Source organism: Bos indicus, chromosome 18 (genome assembly GCF_029378745.1).
Source record: "Bos indicus isolate NIAB-ARS_2022 breed Sahiwal x Tharparkar chromosome 18, NIAB-ARS_B.indTharparkar_mat_pri_1.0, whole genome shotgun sequence".
NCBI lineage: Eukaryota > Metazoa > Chordata > Mammalia > Artiodactyla > Bovidae > Bos > Bos indicus.
Genome location: NC_091777.1, coordinates 35,384,717 through 35,404,845, shown reverse-complemented (window position 1 = coordinate 35,404,845; position 20,129 = coordinate 35,384,717). Strand labels below are relative to the sequence as shown.

The 20,129-nt window shown below is 58.2% G+C and overlaps 3 protein-coding genes across 19 annotated transcripts; 1 reads left to right on the top strand and 2 right to left on the bottom strand.

The window, feature by feature from the left end:
• Positions 1-1,301: 1,301 nt before the first annotated feature.
• ELMO3 (engulfment and cell motility 3) lies at positions 1,302-5,869 on the bottom strand. Of its 5 annotated transcripts, none has more exons than XM_070770754.1 (20): positions 5,591-5,869; positions 5,405-5,445; positions 5,233-5,305; positions 4,989-5,039; positions 4,628-4,797; positions 4,443-4,542; positions 4,189-4,340; positions 4,029-4,107; positions 3,850-3,900; positions 3,642-3,764; positions 3,421-3,552; positions 3,213-3,314; positions 2,990-3,098; positions 2,745-2,881; positions 2,484-2,647; positions 2,271-2,383; positions 2,075-2,179; positions 1,892-1,974; positions 1,732-1,818; positions 1,302-1,654 (listed from the first exon to the last, which is right to left on the bottom strand). In XM_070770754.1, the coding sequence occupies exons 1-20, from the start codon at positions 5,666-5,668 to the stop codon at positions 1,583-1,585; spliced, it is 2,022 nt and encodes a 673-aa protein (XP_070626855.1). In that variant the 5' UTR covers positions 5,669-5,869; the 3' UTR covers positions 1,302-1,582. The 5 variants fall into 5 exon arrangements, with proteins under 5 accessions (XP_070626855.1, XP_019835241.2, XP_019835242.2 ...); XM_019979682.2 differs by having other exon boundaries at positions 1,302-1,638; positions 5,591-5,868; XM_019979683.2 differs by having other exon boundaries at positions 1,302-1,638; positions 5,416-5,445; positions 5,591-5,867.
• Positions 5,870-6,052: 183 nt separating this feature from the next.
• E2F4 (E2F transcription factor 4) lies at positions 6,053-12,735 on the bottom strand. 2 transcript variants are annotated; one of them, XM_019979687.2, is made up of 10 exons: positions 12,545-12,735; positions 12,015-12,124; positions 11,712-11,873; positions 11,343-11,386; positions 10,558-10,619; positions 10,043-10,340; positions 9,359-9,574; positions 7,338-7,385; positions 7,079-7,123; positions 6,053-6,976 (listed from the first exon to the last, which is right to left on the bottom strand). In XM_019979687.2, exons 1-10 carry the CDS (start codon positions 12,677-12,679, stop codon positions 6,861-6,863), a joined length of 1,236 nt encoding a protein of 411 aa, XP_019835246.1. In that variant the 5' UTR covers positions 12,680-12,735; the 3' UTR covers positions 6,053-6,860. The 2 variants fall into 2 exon arrangements, with proteins under 2 accessions (XP_019835246.1, XP_019835247.1); XM_019979688.2 differs by having other exon boundaries at positions 9,359-9,553.
• Positions 12,736-14,527: 1,792 nt separating this feature from the next.
• On the top strand, positions 14,528-20,099 carry EXOC3L1 (exocyst complex component 3 like 1). Of its 12 annotated transcripts, XM_070770736.1 has the most exons (14): positions 14,530-14,707; positions 14,900-15,039; positions 15,249-15,409; positions 15,491-15,710; positions 16,578-17,190; positions 17,270-17,387; positions 17,524-17,649; positions 17,743-17,843; positions 18,035-18,145; positions 18,883-19,012; positions 19,134-19,256; positions 19,349-19,504; positions 19,596-19,720; positions 19,794-20,099. In XM_070770736.1, exons 2-14 carry the CDS (start codon positions 14,910-14,912, stop codon positions 19,981-19,983), a joined length of 2,304 nt encoding a protein of 767 aa, XP_070626837.1. In that variant the 5' UTR covers positions 14,530-14,707; positions 14,900-14,909; the 3' UTR covers positions 19,984-20,099. The 12 variants fall into 12 exon arrangements, 11 of the variants coding, with proteins under 11 accessions (XP_070626835.1, XP_070626834.1, XP_070626831.1 ...); XR_011561500.1 differs by lacking the exon at positions 19,794-20,099 and having other exon boundaries at positions 14,528-14,707; positions 15,234-15,409; positions 18,905-19,012; XM_070770734.1 differs by having other exon boundaries at positions 14,528-14,707; positions 15,234-15,409; positions 18,905-19,256.
• The last annotated feature ends 30 nt before the right edge of the window (positions 20,100-20,129 follow it).

Here is a 20,129-nt window from a genome sequence, read left to right as displayed (position 1 = left end):
ACGCTGTTAAAAGGGGTAAACCACGGCATGTCTGCATCCCAGCTCAGTTCTGTTCAGTCATGGCACCATGACCATTATCCGTGGACAACAGGGAGACACGGGAGAATACAGGAGGGGGTGATGTGTGTGTGTAATCAGGTCAGTTTCCTGTTTGAGAAAGCAGTTGGAGTAGGTGGTATTGAGAAGGCTGGAGGGGCAAGACAGGAAGCAGGAAGTCGGGAGGTTCTTGCCAAGATGATGGTGGCCTGAACGAGGGACTGGAGACATTGAGAAAGAACTGAAGGTATCAGGAGATGTAAGTGCATCTGGGTGCTCCATTTTCACCTTGAACTCAACAGGGACTATTCTCAGTGGGGTGGGAAGTCTGAATACAGGGGTGGTCACGTGGGGCCCTAGATGCCCAAGTAAGAAGCATAGCTAGTGGGTGGGAAGAAAGCTCCCCCGGAACATTCTTCAAGGGAGGTGCCATACCATCAGTTTCTAGGCAACGTGGTGATGGTTAACACTTAAAGATATTTTGAGGAGGCACTGGGAAGGAGAGGCAGTGAGAGGCATGGAGATCAGAGGGTGATGGCCAGCAGCTTCCAGCCTGTCTGTGGGTCCTGGGGGTGGGTGTGCTCCTCTCTGCCTCAGAGGCTTGGGGTCCGTGACCACAGCCTCTGAGCTTCGCCTCCAGCTGGCCTATCTGTGGCTCCCACCTACCCATGCTGCTGCAGATGAGTTTTAATCAGAATGCAGGCTTCCTGCACTGAATTCCATCTTGTCGGAATCAGCCTACATCCTCCCACTGGCCTGGCGGACATCTACCGGAACCCTGAGTTTGCCCTTCAGCACGAAGCATACCCAACTTCATGTCTCTCCCTTCAAGTCTCTCGAAAGCGGGCCTTTAGGACCCACAGAGAAGACAGGGGAAGGGCCAGGCAGGGTGGAGAACTAAGCTCAGACTGTCCGGAGCCTTCTGGAAACACAGCTCCCAAACTAGGCCCCTGCTAAAATTGGGGAAATACTTCCCACCCTGCCATCTCTCCCTCATCTGGCTGGCTGCCCCGCACCTCTCTCAGCTGGCGGCCCCCAGACTGCAGTCCATTCTGCTCTTTAGAGGGTGGGCTGGAGACTCACTCTGGAGAAGGGTAACAGGGCCAGCCTGTCCTCACTCTCCTTCAGAACACCAGCCCCGCAACTGGAGTTGCCCAAGTTCATGGCCCCAAGCTGTGGCCCTGGCCTGATGCCCCCTCTCATTTGCCAGCCAAGATGGAAGGCAGGTTTAGCCTGCGAAGTTCAGAGCTGGCTCGACACACATCTAAGAGCCAAGCAGACTTTTATTTCTGCCACAGCCTCTGCTGGTCAAGGCGCCTGTGCTTCTCCCCCTCCACCCTTTGCAGCCACCATGGTGGCAGCAGCTGTGGCCCTTGGCCAACCTCACTGTCAAGGTTCGGCAATGCTGCAGTCATAGCAGAAGTTGAAGTTGGTGGGGGGCGGGGGCACAGGGGGTGGTTGCTCAGGGATGGGCACATTCTCCAGCTCCAGGAGCCGCAGCTTGGTCTCCATGGTTAGCAGCTGCTCCAGGTCCAGCCGTGTCTGCTCACTGCCCATGGGATTGCCCAGCAGGGCGCTCAGCCCATCTGTCCACAGGTGGAACTGGGGATGGGGCCAGCTCCATGAGGGCCTCTCCATTTCTCCCCCTGCCCGTCTGTTCCCCTGCCCGTCTGCTCAGCCTGCCCAGATACTCACCTCCCGTTTGGACGGGGCAATGAAGTTGAGGTATGCCTCTTCCTCCCCATGGTCATAGCTGACTGAGAAAGCTAACTCACAGACGTCCTGGAGAAGCAAGGGAGCCAGGAGCGCTGAGCAGGGGCCAGTGGGAAGCAGCCCTGGTGCCCACTGAACTCACCTTGTTTTGCTTCCCAGAGCCTTTCTCCCGGACGTGGGGACAGTCCTTGCCTGTCAGCAGTGCCCTGATGTCGGCCACAGGAACTGCAGGAAAAAGGCTGGGTTGACCACTGAGACCCCTGGCGGCCCCGGGGTGGGGCGGCTCGGGGCAGCACATGTCTGCCCGCCCCAATGCCCTCCTCACGCTGCTCGGGCAGGCTCTCAGGGGTCGGTGGGCCTACTCCCTCCTCCACGTCCCCGTACTGCAGCACTTTGTGTTTGGGAGACAGGCAGCAGAACCACAGCTTGTCTGTGGGTGGAAAGGGCGGCGGGGAGCAATGAGAGGGCCTCCCCAGCCCCGCCCAGCCGCCCTCCAACCCCACCACCGCCCACACAGTGACCCTGGCGCCGCCGGCTGCTGATCTTGTGGAAGAGGGTCCCCTCGCAGAGGCGGAGCAGACGCTGCTGGCGGATCAGGCCCATGAGCTCTGGCTTCAGTTTCTCCCGAAGCTCCCTGGGTGCAGGGGAGGGGGTTCACTGAGCTGGACAGCTGGGCCTGGGCAAGGCAGCAGGGCAGGTGGGCACTAGGCCTGGGATCTACCCCCATGACTCACAGAATTGGAGGGGCCAGCGTGCCTTCCTGGTGCAGCCGCTCCGTCTGCCGCAGCCGAAGCACCTCCCCGTAGGTGAGTGCGTTCACCTTTGTTCGGAAGAGCTCCAGAGAGCTGGGCTTCAGGGCCAGCGTGCGGGCCAGCTGCTCCCGCACCACTTGCATGACCTGGGGCCATCCCAAGCTGAGCTCAGGGCCTGAGTTCCGTGCCCCAACCCCAGAACCTCTGCCCTGGCCTGGGTCTCCCCACTGCTGCCCTCCGCACCTTGTCAAAGTCCTCCTGAGTGGCCCGCATCTCCTTCCAGGTCTTATTCAGCAGCTGGATGCTCACACAGAAGAGCTCATGGAAGCTCTGATCTTGGCCAAAGAACATGGGTGAAAAATCCTGGGCTGTTTCGGAGCCTGGAGCGGGGGGGCAGGAGGGGCTCAGGGAGATAGTGTGTGCTGCCCCTGGCCCTCTCTGCCCTTCCGTCCCCTGTTCCTGAACACGCTGTGCCCAGCACCACTCACAGGGCTCCCCAACATGGAGCAGATCACACAGCAGCACAGTCAGCTGGATGCTGCTCCGCGCAAAGGGGCACTCGTGCTTGTCCTCACGGCTGCTGTTCTCTAGCACAAACTGAGGAGGCGGGAGCACAGGATGGGCTGGGGAGTCATGACTAAGCCCCGGGAGGGCCTCGCTTAGGTGCCCTGTACCCCATTCATCCATACCCCACCCCGCCCTACCACTGACCCGGCTGTAGGCGCTGGGTGCCTGTCTGGAGAAGTAGAGCATGTTGTCCAGGGCCAGCAGGCCAGGGGGCACGCGCTCCAAGTCCTGGGCAGGGTTGCTGTTCTGGGGGGCAGGAGAGAGGAAGCTGAGGAAGGTCCCAGCCCTCTGGAGCAGTAGCAGCAGCCCTGGGTAGAGGGAGGGGGCAGGGGGCTGGGTAGGGGTCACTCACAGAGAAGCCCAGTTTGCGGAACTCGCGGGCACACAGGGAGCGGCGACGGTCAGCGCTCAGCCCGGCGCCCACAGACTCCCCCTCCGGCTCAAAGGCAGCTTGGCGCAGGGCCTGCAGCTGCTCCCGCTGCTCCTGGGGTCATTGTTGGAGCGGTGGCAAGATTGAAGATTCAAAGCCAAGCTCCGGCCAGCCCCAGCCTTCTGCGCGCTCAAGGCACCTACCTGACTGTAGGGGTCCAGTGGTGTCCGCATGCGTGGCTCCAGCAGCCCCAGCATCAGGGCCTGCAGTACGTACAGGTGGTGAGCCATCTCGTCACCCAGTGGCGCTGCACTGTGGATGATGTTCTGAAGGACAGCCAGTCCACGGCTGTGAGCGTGGGCTTCCAAGGAGGGGAGTGGGGAGGGGTCTGCCAGGCCTGGTCCTTCCTACCTTGTAGATGAACTGGCGAAGGTTTCTCTGCCACAGGTAGTCGAGCATGTGCTGGTGGGTGGGAAGGGGGCTTGAGTGATTTAGCCCCACCACGAGCGCCCATTTTTTCGGCCCACTGCTCTGAGCACAGCACCCACCACCTCCTGCCCACCCCATCCAGTCACTGGATGGACGCCCACCTTACGTTCTGCAGGGGTGGCCCCCTGGAGCAAAGCTGTCAGCAGTGCCATGGCCTTGGTTTGCAGCTGCTGGTTCATCCTGGGTGAAAAGGAGGGCTCAGCCGGCCATCCAGGGCCCAGTCCTGCTCTCCTCTCTGGTCCCCCACCTTCAGACACTTACACCTGTAGGTGCACCAGCAGCCTGTCTAGCGGCACCTCGCTCTTGACCAGCTGGCCCAGGGTAGGGCTGCTCAAGGTCACATTCTCCAGCAAGCCCAGGGCCAAGGGCTGCACAGAGGCATCCATCAGGTTCATGTTCACGTAGCACACCACCTTTGGCGGAGCAGAGGCTGTCACCACCTCATCACCGTGGAAGGCCAGGCCCTGACACCTCTCCACCACCCCCACCTGTTTCCCCGAGAAAAGCCCACCCACCTTCCTAACAAAGGGGATGCTGAGTGTCTCCCAGGACACCACGCCGTGCTCCATAAGCTCCAAGAAGGCCCTCAGTGCAAGGGCCAGCACCTCTCCTAGGCTGGAGGGACATCGGAGGCTGAGCAAAGCCAGACCAGGATCCGCGGTCCCACTGTGTCCCCCGCCCACCACAGCCCTGGGCTCACTCGTCCCCATCCTCAATGATGGTGCCCAGTCTCTGAAGCCCATCACGGCTGATGACCTCCCGGGCGAAGGTCAGGTCCGGGGCCAGCAGAAGGAGGTGCCGCAGGGCTTCCCGGCGCCCTTCACGACTTTCGCTCTGCAGCCCCCGCAACAGCCGCTCCGCCTCGCGGTCCTGGCGGAGTGGGAGCAAGGGCAGAGCACAGGTGAGGAGGTAAGGAGAGGGAAGTGGGGGTGTGGGGACGCGGGTATCCGCTAGGTGGGGCACTTCTGGGCTGGAGCTGGGACTGGGCCCCCGGTCTCCAGGTGCAGAAAAGAGGCACAGCAGAGGGGCAGGGAAGGAGGGCGGGGTCGGAGGGGCATTACTGGGGCCGTGCTGAGGCACAGGATGCTGCCATTCTTGATCTCCATGCGGTTCTGGAAAAGATGGCAGAGAACGGAAAGAAGTCAAGAAGAGCCCTAAGGACTGGCTAGTTGGGGCTGTCAAGAAGGGAGGATTTGGGAGTCAGTAAAAGATCAGGTTGCAGAGAGTGGGACGATGACTGCAAGTCGGAGCCAGAGTTAGAAGGGACCACAGGGTGGAATGTGGGGCAGAGGGGAGGGGACTCACGTTCTCGGTGATGTATCTCCGGTGCCCATCCGCAAACTGCAGGGCATAGCGCTCAGAGTGAGGCAAGCTCCACCTGCAGGCAGCAGAGGCTCCGTGAGGCAGGTAGGGGGCGCCCTCTCCCTCCTGCCCCGCCCCATCCCCTACTCCTCGCCCCCGCGCGACCCGCACTCACGCGTCGCACACCTCCTTCAGCACAGCAGCCAGGGGTTTTGCCTACAAGCGGAAGAGTCACTCACAGGACGGGAGTGAGAAGAGGTTGCGGAGGAGCCTGGGGAGGGGTGGGGTGGGCTATTCGAGGGGAAGGGGGCGACCCGAAGGTAGGTGGTGGGGTGGATGGAGGCCAGCCAGGCCTAGTGACCTGGTCCAGCTGGATGAGCTGCGGGATGGCGTCACGCATCTGGACGGCGATCTTCACCACATTCCGCGGGGGCGCCATGGTCTAGCCGTAGGGGCTCTATACTTTCCAGATGTGCCACCTCCGCTGAGAGCACACCTGGCCTGGGGCCCCTGGGAACGAAGGTGTTCCTCAGCCCGAGGCTTGGCTCCCGTGGCTCAGGCTCCCACTCGCAACAAGGTGCCGCGGCCTTCCCTAGGGAGCCGGATCCAAGGCCAGTTCCGGGTTGGAGTCCCGAGAATAGGAGAGCGCCTGCCCCGCCCCGCCTCACCAAGGAGGCCCCGCCCCGCCCCAAGGTGCGGCAGGTGGGGGTGCGGAGGGCGGGCTGTCAGCACAGCCACACCTCCTTTTCCAAGAGTTGACCCACCCAGTTCCACCAACCCAGCACAGTCCCAGGGAAGGGCCCTGAAAGAACCAGACCAAAGATAGCCTTAGGCACGATCTTTATTCACTTGGACACTGTACAAATATTACAATTTCCTTTTGTTGCAAAAAGTATAAAAATAATCTTTATATAGGAATCCATCCGTTACTGCGAATCTTTCTAAATCTCTGCAAATGGCTCTAAATGGGGGTAAATGAATAAACAAGAGGGGGGCTATGGGGAGAGGGAGGCTGGGCCAATCCTTAGGGACTCAGCAGCCCAGATTCTTAGCTAGAAATCTCCATTCCTTCCTGTTAGCACCCCCATGTCAACAGGTCCTCAGGGCCAAGGGCCCAGCAGAAGGGGGGGCACACAAGAAGTCCAGAAGGAGGTTTGTGATCGGGCATGGGGAGAAGTTAAGGAGGCCAGGGGTGGTGCTGGCATGTGCCCATCCCAACCCCAGACTTCCTCCTGGAAGGGGGAAGGCCTGGCAGGTACAGGGCAATGGGAATGGACAAGTGGCCCTGTGAAGGTGATGGAGGGTCCTTGGTTCTGTGCCACTGGGTGGCAGCTGAACCTGAACTCTGGGAGGGCTTGAGGAGGATACCAGGTAGGGTAAGGCCCCCCAAAAGGAGAGGCAAACACTTTGGCTCCATGGTGGAGGGGGCTATGCTCCTTTCCCCGGCTCTCCGAGCACAGAACAGGTGGACTTGCAGGAGCAGGACTTGGGGCCAGAACTGTGCAGTGAGGGAAGGCTGGGGAAGCCAGAAGTCTGCGGCTCTCAAGCTGTAGGGGAGTGGGGAGAGGTCCCCAGGCAGCCCCCAGGTCAGACAGTCTGTGTCCCAGCCACAAAGGGCATGCTCCTGTCAGTCAGAGGTTGAGAACAGGCACATCAAAGAGGTCACAGACACCTTCACTCTCGTCCAGGTTGTAGATGTAATCGTGGTCTCCAGGGGGTGGAGAAAGGCGGAGGAGGGGTGCAAACACTGCAGAGAACAACAAGCTGAGGCCCCACAGCCGAGGCCCCACCCACGGCCACCCAAACTCTGCCCACATACACTTACCCCCTACCTTGCTGGGCCACCTACCTTCTGAGGACATCAGTTCCTCCAAGAGCTCTGAGCTCATGCATTCTGGGGACAGAGGGAGAGCTCAGTTATATCCTGGCTCCCCCCTCTCCACCCAACCAAAGTTCATGAAGGGGACCACCGAACCACCCACCAGGAACTGAGACCCTTTGCCCAGATAACAGACACAACCATAAGGTCCTCAGAAGGGCAAGAAAACAGCTCTAAGACCCAATGAACTGTGCCCCTTACCCAGCCCCCGGGAGGAACACAGCCCTACCTCGAGTGGGATCAAAGATTTCTGACAGCTCTTTCGGGAGCTCCAAAACTGAAAGACAAAAAAACCATGATCAAGGGCACAGAGGTCCATCCCAGTTCCTCTCTAGCCCTTGCTTCCCCAGATCCTATACCACCCACTCAGGGGGTGCCATACAGCTGAGATGTAGGCCCCACCCAGGCCAAGCTGGCACTATCAGTAGAGGTGGTGGCAGTGATCCTGAGTGTTAGGATACATGAGGCCATCCATGGGGAATATCTGGGAGAGAATTCATTTAGCTGATGTGGGGTGGGGAGCAGGAGAAGGAGGGAGCTTGAGTGACACCAGGGTGTCAGATCTGAATTCCTCTGCGCCAAAGGCCCACCGTTAAGTTATTGGTACAGTGCTTCCAACTCAGTGGTTCAGCAAGACAACACACCCCGCTTTCATTTCTAGGTCCAGAGTGTATACCCTGTCTGATGGAGGATGCCCTGTGTGATGAAAGGATGTCCTGTCTATCCCTACCCTAGCTAAGTACCTACTTGTGCCAGGCTGAGACCACACCCCAGGCCAGGTCACTTGGCGGAGAAGGAGGCACTCTTAAGTAGGGAACAGTGCTACAGGGTGATGATGCTGCTACAAAGGTCCAACCAGGACACACGTGGGAAACAGGGAAGAAGTGTTGGAGCCTGGTCAGCAGGGATTTCATATGCCAGGTTTAGGGGCTCTGGTTTTATCCAGTATACCTGAGGAAGCTGTTAAAAGAATTTTTGTAAATAGAGAAAAGCCAGTCAGGGTGTGTTTCAGAATCAGGCAGGGTAAAGACAACAATGTTGAAGAACTTAAGACAGAGGTGGTAGCAGTGATCCTGAGTGTTAGGATCCATGAGGCCATCCATGCGGGATGTCTGGGAAAGAATTCATTTAGGTGATGTGGGGTGGGGAGCAGGAGAAGGAGAGAGCTTGAGTGACACCAGGGTGTCAGGTCTGGGTGACTAGGGCCAATGGTTGGGTACTCACAGAGATGGAAAAACAAGTTCCAGTTGAGGACACATAGAAATGAAGTGCCCATTGGATGTGCAGAAGGCACATGGACACAGAGGTAAGGTTCAGGCAAAAGAATTCCGAAAGACGGAAAGACGAAGGGTGGGATTCACCTACCCACAACTGGGGCCCTCCACAAGTGTGACATGGGCCAGAGATCTGGGAAGCCAGATGTAAAAAAATGCCAGGGAGAGGTCAGAAGAAGAAGTCAATTAACAGAGAAGAGCCAAAAGCTGACATTATGGATGCTAAAAAGGGAAAAGAGCATCAACACAGAAAAAGAGAGGACCAGAGTAAATCACCGAGAAACCCACTGAAGCTAGCTGGGCAGGGCTGGGTGATTGATCAAGAGCAACACTAGTATGGAATGGGGTGGAGGAGTTAGGGCTGGGGTCCTGACTGCTGCAACCTGAAGCTTGACCAGGGAACCAGAATATGGAATAGAATGGAGATGACTATTTCAAGGAGTCTAAACACAGAGATAACAGGGAAGGCGAGAGAGAGAGACACAGAGGATGAAGTGTCATTTAATGAAAGACTTTAACAGTGCTTGAGGGCCGAGAGAATGAGTCCTGGAAAAAGCAAACACTCAAGTCACAGGATGACTTGAGTGTTAGGATCCATGAGGCCATCCATGCGGCTGCATGACGAGGGGACACCAGACAGATGACACTGTTTCTCCTAAGACACTCACTGCCCCACTTTGGGGCCTGAGGGCCATACCACAGCTCATTCCCTAGGAGAGCGCTCCTGCCTTCATGAGACCTGAGTCCAAGGGGTGGCAGGCAGGGCTTGAGAGAGGACCAGGAAAGGGGACAAAGGGGCACCTGCACCAAGCGAGAGGCCAGGCTCCTTGCCTTAGCTGGCAGAGCTCTAGCTGATGGCAGGGGGCTGGCCAGCTTTGACAGAGGAGATAGGAGAGTTCGGTTCCAAGCCTGATTCTATTGAACTAGGTCTTTCTGAGGCTGGGTTCTTCCTGCTCCCAAGGGTACAAATACTCACCACCTGTGGGGTCTGCCTTGATGGGCTCAAAGGAGGTAGAAGGATTGGGTCCAGATGAACTGCTGTTGCTGCTGCTGCTGCTGCTGTCCAACAGGGCAGAGGACTGCAACGGCCGGGTGTCCAGAGCTGCCAGGCCCAGCGGGAGGGAGCTGAGCTCACCACTGTCCTTGCTCTCGGTTCCATGGCCTCCACTCACTGCAACCACATCCCCCAAACCTGGTCACTCAGGGACAAGAAGCAGGATATTGAAGCTGGCCATGCTAGAATCCACAGCCAGGATGACTACAGCCCTGTCCTCGGCCCAAGGAGACTTAGGCATGCTCACCCTCCCAGGAAGGTAATATGAAAATCAGTCACTGAAGGAGATGGGGCATGAAGCCCACAGGAGGGAGACTCACAGATGACTGCTGCAACCACACTTCAAGAGGGGTGCCAGGGCAAGTGAGACACAGGCAGACCTGGTGGAAAACTGCCACCACTAATGCCCCTTCACACAGTCACAATGTCCCTGTTAAAAAGGGCTCAATGGCTGCACCAGCAAAGAGAGGCCAGCGGGGTGGGGGTGGATGGTTAAGATAACCTCTACAGGGTCTCATTCAACTCTGAGAATTTCATCTTGTCACAAAGAAATATTGCTTCTTGGGTCCCTGAATCCCTCATTACCACATACCCATTGTGCCTCACCTGGAATCTCAGCTGCTGGACCAGCCACCCCCTGGGCCTCAGTGCTGCTGGGGACAGGGTTGGGGGTGGTCGCCTGGGGACTGCTCGGGCGTGAGGCATCCTGGGGCTGGGCCAGGGAAGGCTTGGGTAGAAGCGGAGGGGTGGAGACAGCAGGCGGGTTCTGGAGCAGGTCTTCGGGTGGTGGCACAGGCACTGCCACAGGCGGTGAGCTCCATGCCTCCTTGTTCACCAGAAGCACCTCAATGGGGCCGCTTACACTCTTCAAGTGAATCTGGTACTTCTTCTGCCCATTGAGGCCCTGGAGGTGGGGGTGGAGGACAGGTGGAATTGGAAGCAGATTTGGCTCCTGCCTGACCCTGGGCCAGGGACAGTATCCTCTCCCACCCTGGGCTGCCCGTTCTCCTAGATAACTTCAAACCCTAGGCCTCCCCTTACCTGCCCCACCCGCGACTTATCGGGCTCCACAGCCAGCACCCGCCCTCAATCCACCCTACCCGGCTGGGCTGAGCACCCACCTCTGGGATGGGCACCTCCAGGCTGGTGCCCGACGGGGCCCGGATGGCAAGGAGGGTGTCTCCTAGGATGACAAAGAGGATGGATCAAGGCCCACGGGCTCAATTTGAACTGGGAATGGGGTGCCTATCCCTCAGAACAAGGAAGATCATAGTCCCAGAGGGGCTGAACAATAGGCTTCACTCACTCCCTATCGAGGATGGGGGAGAGAACTAAAGCTTTTCTCTCCTAAGAACCCAGAGGTCAGTAACCAGAAAATCTGGGTTCACTCACGTGCAGCAAAAGATTAGTGGCCATGGGCACCTCATTCAATTGATGGGGCTGCTCCCTAGGCAAAGACGTTCCGGCCAAGGCCAACATCTCTTCCCCAGAAACAGCCTGGGAGATGCAAGATGGACAAGGAAGAGTTTCTGTACCTACAGTGCAACTAAACTACAGGTTGGAAGTGGGTACCACTGCCCCTTGCACACAAGCATACACAAACAGGCATACACACTTTCTCCCCTCGTATGCTCCTGCCACACCTGAGAAGCCAAACCTAGGAGGCAATGCAGGTGGTGGCTGACCCAGGGACCCAGTCCAGGCTTCCTGTACCCTCTCAGCATGGTTAGCCTCCATAGGGTCCCAGAGATCCTCAAATCCAGGATTTACTCTGTCTGGATCTTCTTTGAGCAGGCCCCAGGAACCCTCTTAAGAGACCGAAGTCTCTCAAGCACCGAGTCCACTGCTCAGGGCTGTGGCTCAGCCCAGTCCCACCCCCATTTCCCCCTACCCAGGCTCTGCTCACCAGCAAAGCATCTGCAGATGTCCTCATGAGTCACGTAGGCCAAGGTGTGGGGGTTAAGGAGAATGGCTGATGCCCTGCCTATGGTGACAGACAACTGACACAGCGAACACCCAGCTTTGCAGTGGAGGTCTGACATACACGCTTACAAAAAAAGCCCTGAGGCCTGGGGTCTACATGGGGGAGGGATCACAGGCCAAGACTGTGGGTGGAGAGGCTCCGAGGAGGGAACCCGAGGCTGAAACCTGGCCAGGAGCTGGAGGACCATCCTCCCAAGCGGGACAGAGACTAGGGGACCACAGAGCAAACCCAGCTGGACTAGAGGGCCCATCGCCCACTCCCCAGGAGCCAGGACCGCCGACAGGAGGATATCAGCTGTTGTGCACGTCCTCTGTGACGTTCCGGATGCTCTGCTGCACCCACACCTTGTGCTGGTCTAGCTCTTGCTCCCGCTGCTGCAGCTCCTCGATCTCTGCCTTGAGCTCGATCAGCTTGTCCGCAATCTCCCGGGTATTGCAGCCAGGCCCCACACCCCTGAATCCAGGAAGGAGAGCTGAGGCGGGCTGCCTGGCACTCTGGGTCCCACGGTCCCTGTTCTCTCTGACACCCTCCACCCCACACCCCTGACACTTCTGGGTAGGAGATCCCATTGCCGTCCCCGGTGCCCCAACTCACTTCCACTGGATGCTATTCTTGGATTTTTTCTCGATCAACCCGATACCTTCCAGTACGTTAGTAATGTCATATATCCGCCGCTTCTGGCGCACAGCTAGGGTGTCAGCTGCCTGGCAGGGAGAAGAGAATGGAAAATGCTCAGTCCCACTCTCACGGGGGACTCGGTCTGGAGTAGTCTGAAAAGGGGGTGGCGTGAATTCTAGCCCTCCTCTCCAGGCACTACAGCAGCTCAGGACTGTGGGGCGGGAAGGGGCCAGACGAAGCCTGAGCTGATGTTCCGATACTCTTTTCCCCACACCTGCTGGAGAGGGCCACGAGGACTAGCACCCGCAGCCCCAAGCCTGGCACAAAGCTGACATCCGATGAACAGCCTCAGCCGAATGAATGAAACAGCTCCCGGCCTCCCGCTTGTGAGAAGCACATGTATGGCGGCCTGCTCTGAGGGCTCAGCTGGGCCGCCCCGGGGGTTCCCTCTACCGGCTCAGGCCTGGTCCACCATCCCCCCTGTCGCCCCTTAGCCCGGGCCGCACCAGCTTGAGGTCAAGCACGCCGTCCTTGGCTTCCTGCAGAAGCGACACGAACTTGGTAGTGAGAAGTCCCAAGCTCTTCTCGTGCCGGCTTGGGGTGCCTGGGGGCGGCGGCGCCTGTGGCCCGGCCTCCGCCATCGCGCCCGCCCGCCGCCTCCCCTCAGCCAGGCCAGGCCAGGCCGGCGCCGCCGCCACTTCCGCTTCCGTTCCTGGCCGCTCGGCCGCCGGCGCCAGCCTCGCTACTTCCGCTTCCGCTTCGTTCCCTTCCAGGGAGTCTGTCACAATTCCTCTCAGCAGACATGGCCGAAAAACTTCAGGGACCATCAACAAATGTCCAACCGCCGAAGAGGACGAAAATAACCCCAGGATCCCGGAAGACAGGTGTGGTCGAGGAAGCATGTTGAGGAAGTCGTTGGGTAGCCCCAGGAGTAGTAAGGAGGGATCACTGGAACCTTCCTGGCTGGCCCAACTCCACTAACTGTGCCCCAACCCTCATCTCAGGAGAGGAGACCCTGCTGCCTGATGAACCCAACGTGTTTTCCCAAACCTGCTCCCCATCGTCTTGGGATAACCTACCCTATTCCTGTCCTTCACTTCCTGCCAAACAGCAAGCACTAATTACATCTAGCTTATCCACCTGTCTGCATCCCCACTTTCTTCCCCTGATCCCACCTTCACCTTTCTCTTGTCTCCACACTACAGTGCTCAGAAGCCATGGGATTAAAACCACTTTTCAACCAATGCAAACATATTTCAGTTCAGTTCAGTCACTCAGTCGTGTCCGACTCTGCGACCCCATGAATCGCAGCTTGCCAGGCCTCCCTGTCCATCACCAACTCCTGGAGTTCACTCAGACTCACGTCCATTGAGTCAGTGATGCCATCCAGCCATCTCATCCTCTGTCATCCCCTTCTCCTCCTGCCCCCAATCCCTCCCATTTGTGTAAATATATGTAAAGCCCTTAGAGCCGTTTCTGTCATGTGGAAGGATTATGTGTTTGCTAGTATCATTTTGTTATTTTTAACACTGTCATTTATTATAGTTTATTTTAGGTCAAGTTCTCTGGAAAACAGTCTTTGAGAAAGAGATGTGCCGGCAGGAAGTTTACTGAGAAGCCACACTTGTAAGGAAGTAATACAGGCCAAACAGGGCAGAGAAGAGAATTAAACTGTGAGGAAGTTAAAATGGAGGCCTCTGTCCTTCTAGGAGCACTGAAACTGGGGTACTCCTTCCAAGGCCTACCTGGCCTTTATACCCTAATACGGACCAAGAGACTCAGATCTGAGACCTCATTAGCCTACATTTCAGGCTAGAGGAATGAGTGTCTTTGTCCTGAAGGGTGGATTTGGGTGGTAGCCAGTGTCCACTGCATTATTACTACCTAGTAGTCAGTTCCATTGGAGGAGGGCATGGCAACCCATTCCAGTATTCTGGCCTAGAGAATCCCACGGACAGAGGAGCCTGGCAGGCTACAGTCCATAGAGTCGAACAGAGACACAACTGAAGCAGCTAAGCAGCAGCAGCAGTCCCTTCCATGGCTCCTTTTATCTCCAAGACAGACAAGCTTTCATAGCTCTTCCACCCCTCTCTGCCATCTCCCGCCACACACCCTCTTCACAACAGCCTATGGTCTCTTGCTCCTCTGCAGAGGCATACCTGCCTCTAAGGGCCTGTCAACACAGTTTTCACCCTGTGATGTTGCCTGCATCCATATCAGCACACCTTCCTCTCCAGCCAGGTTCAGGCCATCTAGTTCCTATCTTTGCCCTTAGCATAGGAAGTCCTGCCTAGGCTGCTCCAGACTCATTGATCACAGGGAGGACACCCCCACTTCCCCCAAGGAAGCGGCGCCCAGCCCTCCCCACTCTGTCCCTCAGTGCAGATGCTCTTTCCTGTTGGGAATAAAGTACCAGAGACTCAGCTTCCTTCCTTTCTGCATGTGGCCTTGGAGAGGGCGGGACCTGGAGGGAGGAGGGGACTCCTGAGGAGGGAGGTGGGACAGAGGCTTCCTTGGGGTGAGGAATTCTGCTGTGGCAGGCTGAGGTGTGGGCCTCGTGAGCCAGTGGAGGGAGTATCCATCTCTGCCGGGACGGCCGGGGGAGAGGGCCCTCCTCAAGGCCAAGGCTCTTTGCGGAGGAGGGAGCACTGGACGCCTGGTCAAGCCTGGTGAGCTCCATACCACACTGTCCTCTGCAGCTCAGAGAGGAGCAGTGCCCAGCGGAGGCCCCTGTCTACCCTGCCCCACTTCCATCTGGGGGGCAAAACCGGGAAACCTCATCGACGAAGGTATCTCAGGTGCCTCCCCATCTTTCCCATCTCCCTCATTTCCTGAGGGAACCAGAACCTTCTCCTTCTCAGAGGGGCCTAGATGAACACAGTAGCTCAGAGGAGCGCCCACTTTGCCTGCTCTAACCCGGACCTTTGCCCTCACTCCACTCCAGCTCCTCCAGCCATGGACTCGGCAGCCAGGGACAAAACGCAACCCGCACTCCCCACTGGTATGAGCCCTTCTGGGTAGGCCAAGGGAGGGATGGTGGCAAGAAAGATGGGGATGGTGAGTTGGGGTCTGACTGGAGCTCTGTAGGGCGGGGAGAGGAGTGGACCGCCCTAGGGGACAGGCCAAGGGGTAGGAAGGGGAGCAGATTCGGCAGCCACTTCCTGCAGGCCTAGCCCAATTGATGCAGCTGCCCAGGCTCTTCCTGCCCAGGGCTGGAGTGGCCGGAGCAGGAAAGGGCGGAGCAGCTGGCCCGGGGTGCAGCACTCAAGTGGGCCTCGGGCATCTTCTACCGGCCAGAGCAGCTGGCCAGGCTGGGTCAGTACCGGAACCGTGAGGTGCAGCGGACCTGTTCTCTGGAAGCGCGCATCAAGGTGGGCATCGGGCAGGAGGGAGGAGTGCTGGGGGCAAGCTGCAGGGCTGGCAAGGCCTCACTGCCTACCTCCCTCCCACAGTCGGTGGTGCAGTCATACCTGGAGGGTGTGAAGACCGGGGTGTGGCAGCTGGCCCAGGCCCTTGAGGCCGTACAGGGAGCCCGCGAGGCCCTGGGCCAGGCCCGTGGGCTGCTCCGGGATATGGCTGAGGCTGCACAGACCCTAGAACCCCTGCGGGAGCAGGTTGTGGAACACAAACAACTGCAGGCCCTGTCTCAGCTGTTGCCCCGGCTGCGAGCTGGTGAGTGTGCCTGGCCCTCGGCCTCAGTCCTCTGCCAGCCGGTTGACAAGCACCAAGGGGCTTGTCGCTGATCAAGGGGCTGGGACACCAGTGGGAAATTGCATGGAGGGACACATCGGGGACCTCCCAGAGAGTAATACAGGCTTCAGATGACGTATGAAGCACGGTGCCTGTTAGCTCATTCTGGGGTTCCCAAGCGTGCAAGGGCTTCCCTGGTAGCTTAGCTGGTAAAGAATCCACTTGCAATGCAGGAGTCCCTGGTTTTATTCCTAGGTCGGGAAGATCCCCTGGAAAAGGGATAGGCTACCCACTCCAGTACTCTTGGGCTTCCCAGGTGGCTCAGTGGTAAAGAATCCACCTGCAACGAGGGAGACCTGGGTTCAATCCCTGGGTTGGGGAGATCCCCTGGAGGAGGGCATGGCAACCCACTCCAGTATTCTTGCCTGGAGAATCCCACTGAACAGAGGAGCCTGGTGGGCTACAGTCCATGGGGTCACAAAGAGTCGGACATGACAGCAACTAAGCGCAGTACAAGCATGGGATGTCTGAGTCAGGACTGACACCTGTGGCTCTGCCCAACTTGGCTCTTATATACTGAACTATTTCCCTAACAGGGTGGTCAAAGAGCCACTGGTATGACTCCCTCCCCCAAGTCCCTCCCTTCCTCCTGTTTCATCAGCTCAAGGGTTTACACCCTAACCACCATATAGGCCCTTCCCTGGGTCTTTTCAGGTTGGCCAGTGCTCTACTGTACTGATTATTAAATCTTTTACACATCACCCCAGCCCAAGGCATCAACATCCACTGCTGTACCCACTGCACAGGTGGAAAGGTTTAGACTCAAGGCTGTCTCTTCTCTCTGATTAGTGCCAGCTGCAGTGGCCCACACACAGACCCTGATTGATGCCCAGCGGCTCTTGGAGGCCTATGTGAGCCTTCGGGAACTGGAGCAGCTGCAAGAGGAGACGTGCGTACCTCTTGGGGGCCTGGAGTTGCCAGTCTTTGAGGGGCTGGGCCCTCTGGCTGAGGCTCTGGGCCAGGCTGTGGAAGCGGCCGCAGGGGCTGCAGGGCAGCTGGCCCGGGAGAACCCAGCCTTGCTGGTGGCTGCTGTGCGTGTGGCCGAGGTGGATGCTGGGTGCATCACCTCCCTGGAGCAGGCTCCACGGGACTGGCGGCAGCGCTGTCTGCGTGCACTACAGCAGGGCTTGGAGCGGGTCCACTTCGGGACATCTCTGCAGCCTGGGCCTGGGGAACTAGCAAAGTGGCTGGAGGCTCTGCGGGTGGCTCTGCCAGCTGAGTTGGCCATGGCTGAGGCTCTGGTAGCACCCTGCTGCCCACCACACTACAAAGTTGTCCAGTTGTGGGCCCACACCCTGCATGGAGGCCTGCGGCGCTGCCTGCAGCAACTCCTGGAAGGGCCTGAGTTGGAAGAAGCCGACACCTTCACCCTGCTGCACTGGGTGCTGCATGTGTACCAGGGGTCAGTGTCTCTGGGGCAGTAGGGCATGGGGACATCAAAGGCTGGGGGCTCCGTGTAACACTGGGCCACCCACCTCCAGGCCAGAAATGATGGGGAGCCTGGAGTTGGGGCCTGAGGCTGACGTGTCTGATCTGGAGCCCCTCCTGACCCTGGAAAACATTGAGCAGCTGGAGGCAACATTTGTGGCCAAAGTCCAGGTGAGTAGTTGGAGCCCAGGTTCAGAGCAGTTCTGCCGCCACCCGTGGGCCTGTATCTGTGGAGTCGTGCATCTACCTATCTCTAGCAGTGTCAGTGCCCTGCTACATCCTGCTGCACCTTGCCCCCTTTCCCCAGGCAAAGGTGGCCCAGTGGCTGCAGAAGGCACTGGATGGGGAGGTAGTCGAGTGGGGCCGAGAGCAGGAACCCGACACAGACCTGTCTGGCTTCTACCACTCGCCATTGCCAGCCATCGTGCTGCAGGTGGGTGAAAAGTGGCAGGGGGCAGCCCTCACAGGGAAAGGGAAGGAGGGCAGGACCAGGACCCCGCTAATGGCTGCCCATCCCTGCCTGTAGATCCTGGAAGAGAACATTCGTGTGACCAGAATAGTCAGTGTGTCACTGGAGCAGCGGGTGCATGGCATGGCACTATCAGAACTGAGTGCCTTCCTGAGGAGGTCTGACCCACTCCCAACTCCTGGCCCTGCTCCTGGGCAGCCCTAAGGGGTTCTGAGTGATCAGACACACCCATGGGAAAGGACTCCTTCAAGACAGGGCCTTGGGTATCTTGGAGGTGGGGCCAGAGTACTAAGGACTGGGGTTGTATCAGAGTGACAGCAGGTACCGGAGCCACCTCTGCTCTTTGCAGCTTCACCGATGCTCTGATCCGATTCTCCCGAGACCATCTCAGGGGGGAAGCAGTGGTCCCTCATTACGTGCCCTACCTACTGGCCACCCTCAACCACCAGTTAGCACTCAGGTACCAAGATGTGCCCACAGAATGCCACCTTCACTAACCCCTGACTGAACATCTATTCAGTATGGATCTAGCCTACACTGGGCCTTTAGGAATTTTAGACTCACGTAACCCTGGGGTTCCAATCCTAGTTCTCCTAATTACTAGCTGTGTGACCTTGGGCCAGTTATCTAATCTCTCTGAATTTTGCTTCTGTCGTCAATAGTATATGGGTGGACCTTCTGAGACTCAGGTGAGATTACAGATATAAAGTACCTACCACAGTACCTGGCACAGAGTGTCAATTATTCATTCATTCAACAAATATTTATCAAGGCCCTATTCTGTGCCAGGTAATGTCTAGCGTTACCGCTGTGAATATAACAAAAATATTCCCTTCCTCTAGGGTCTTATGTTCCCTGGGGTGTGGGCAAGAGAGAACAAACAAGTTAATGATGATTTTGACTCCCTCCTGACTGGGATTAACTCTCTCCTCTTACCGAAACAAACTGAAAGACATAACTTGTTCAAGATCATACCGCGAATTAGAGGCAGGTCCAGGTGGCATGTGTGCCTTCTAACTCGCTGAGCCCACCACTTCAGCCTCAGCTGTGTCCACCCTTTCAGAAGTGCAGGGAGCCGCCCTTCTTGTCCCCTCAGGCGACACACTTGTGCCACTAGGTGGCGCCCGAGTGGCTAGACCAGAGAGGACCTCTCGGGCCTTGGCCTTGGTCCTGAAGCCGTCCTTTCGGTCGGTCCAGCTCCTCCGTATCCGTCCTGCAGCCCAAATGGGTGGTTCCCGGAGTCTTGGCTCCGGTGGAGGCAGAGCTGGACAAGTTGCAGAAGAGGATCTGTCGCCTGGTGTTGGAGGCGCTGCTGGCGGAGCTACAGGCGAGGCTTCAGGGGGAGATGGGGTTGGGAGGAGGAGATACAGCGTATGCATGGGGGCCTCTGCCGGGGAATGCTGGGTCTGAATCGTCGCTCCAACTACGTCTCTAAACTCCGTTCCCAGCCCCTATTCGCGGCTCTGCCCTCGCGTCGCTGGCTCTCAAGCCCAGAGCTGCTGGATGACGTGTGCAAGCGGACGGCGCGATTCTGCCAGAACTTTCAGCACGTGCGGAATCCCGCGGTCCAGGTGCATCTGCGGGGAAAGGCTGAGGGCGGGGGGCGGTGTCAAAGTGCCCATGGGAAAAACATCCTGGACCCATTTGATCGCGATCCCTACAGCTGTTGCTGGTCGAGGCGGAGCGTACGGTGGTGCTGCAGTACTTAAGTGCGCTGATGCAAGGCCGCCTAGTCTGCCGCGGTGCTGACGAGAGGACCCAGGCGGCCGAGCGCATGCAGCACGATGCGGCCCAGCTTCAGGAGCTTTTCCTCGGTTTGGTGAGAATTCGCTGGGCGAGAGGATGGGCGGGAGTCTTAGTGATTTGATAGAGGTCGAGGACTGGAGAAAGACCAACCCCTGCGTGCTCAGGGCCTGGAGGAGAGCGTTCAGTGTGTGCCAGTGCTGCTTGCATTGAAGGAGCTGCTGAACCTCCGCGACCCCACGCTACTTGGCCTCGAGGTGGCAGGCTTGCGGCAACAGTTTCCCGACGTGAGGTGCGAAGACGGGCCGGGAAGGGAGGAGACCCAGGAGCGGCTGGGCGGGGCTAACGCACCCGTCACTCCACAGCGAGGATCACGTCTCCGCCCTCCTGGACCTGCGCGGAGACGTGTCCCGAGAGCAGCGCCTGGCCGCACTCAGCTCTCTGCGGGCCGGCCCGCAGCCCTCGCCCCAAGCTGGTCGCCGAGCACTTTTCAGCCTCGTGCCAACACCTGCACCCTCGCTGGCCTCCTGCTTCCCCTCAGGGTCCTGTGCCTGACCCCTGACTGCCCGCAGAATAAAGTCACGTCCCCGTACGCCTGAATTGTACGTGTTGGTGAAGGGTGGATGAAATAAAAGTGCCCACGAAGGGCAGGGGGTCCACGTGCAGTGACACACCTAAGGTATCCTGGTTCCAGTTCTGAT

Bases quoted from the DNA above. Each gene is read 5' to 3' on its own strand.
- EXOC3L1 (XM_070770727.1), top strand. From the start codon at position 14,910: ATGAACACAGTAGCTCAGAGGAGCGCCCACTTTGCCTGCTCTAACCCG. The intron at 15,040-15,233 runs GTATGAGCCCTT...GCAGCTGCCCAG, and splicing joins GCAACCCGCACTCCCCACTG to GCTCTTCCTGCCCAGGGCTG. The intron at 15,711-16,577 runs GTGAGTGTGCCT...CTCTCTGATTAG, and splicing joins GTTGCCCCGGCTGCGAGCTG to TGCCAGCTGCAGTGGCCCAC.
- ELMO3 (XM_019979682.2), bottom strand. From the start codon at position 5,668: ATGGCGCCCCCGCGGAATGTGGTGAAGATCGCCGTCCAGATGCGTGAC. The intron at 4,543-4,627 runs GTGAGCCCAGGG...ATGTCCCTCCAG, and splicing joins ATCATTGAGGATGGGGACGA to CCTAGGAGAGGTGCTGGCCC. The intron at 3,099-3,212 runs GTCAGTGGTAGG...CCGCCTCCTCAG, and splicing joins CACCCAGCGCCTACAGCCGG to TTTGTGCTAGAGAACAGCAG.
- E2F4 (XM_019979687.2), bottom strand. From the start codon at position 12,679: ATGGCGGAGGCCGGGCCACAGGCGCCGCCGCCCCCAGGCACCCCAAGC. The intron at 11,387-11,711 runs ATATCCTCCTGT...TAACCCCCACAC, and splicing joins GAGGACGTGCACAACAGCTG to CTTGGCCTACGTGACTCATG. The intron at 9,575-10,042 runs GTGAGGCACAAT...CTGAGTGACCAG, and splicing joins TCCAGCAGCTGAGATTCCAG to GTTTGGGGGATGTGGTTGCA.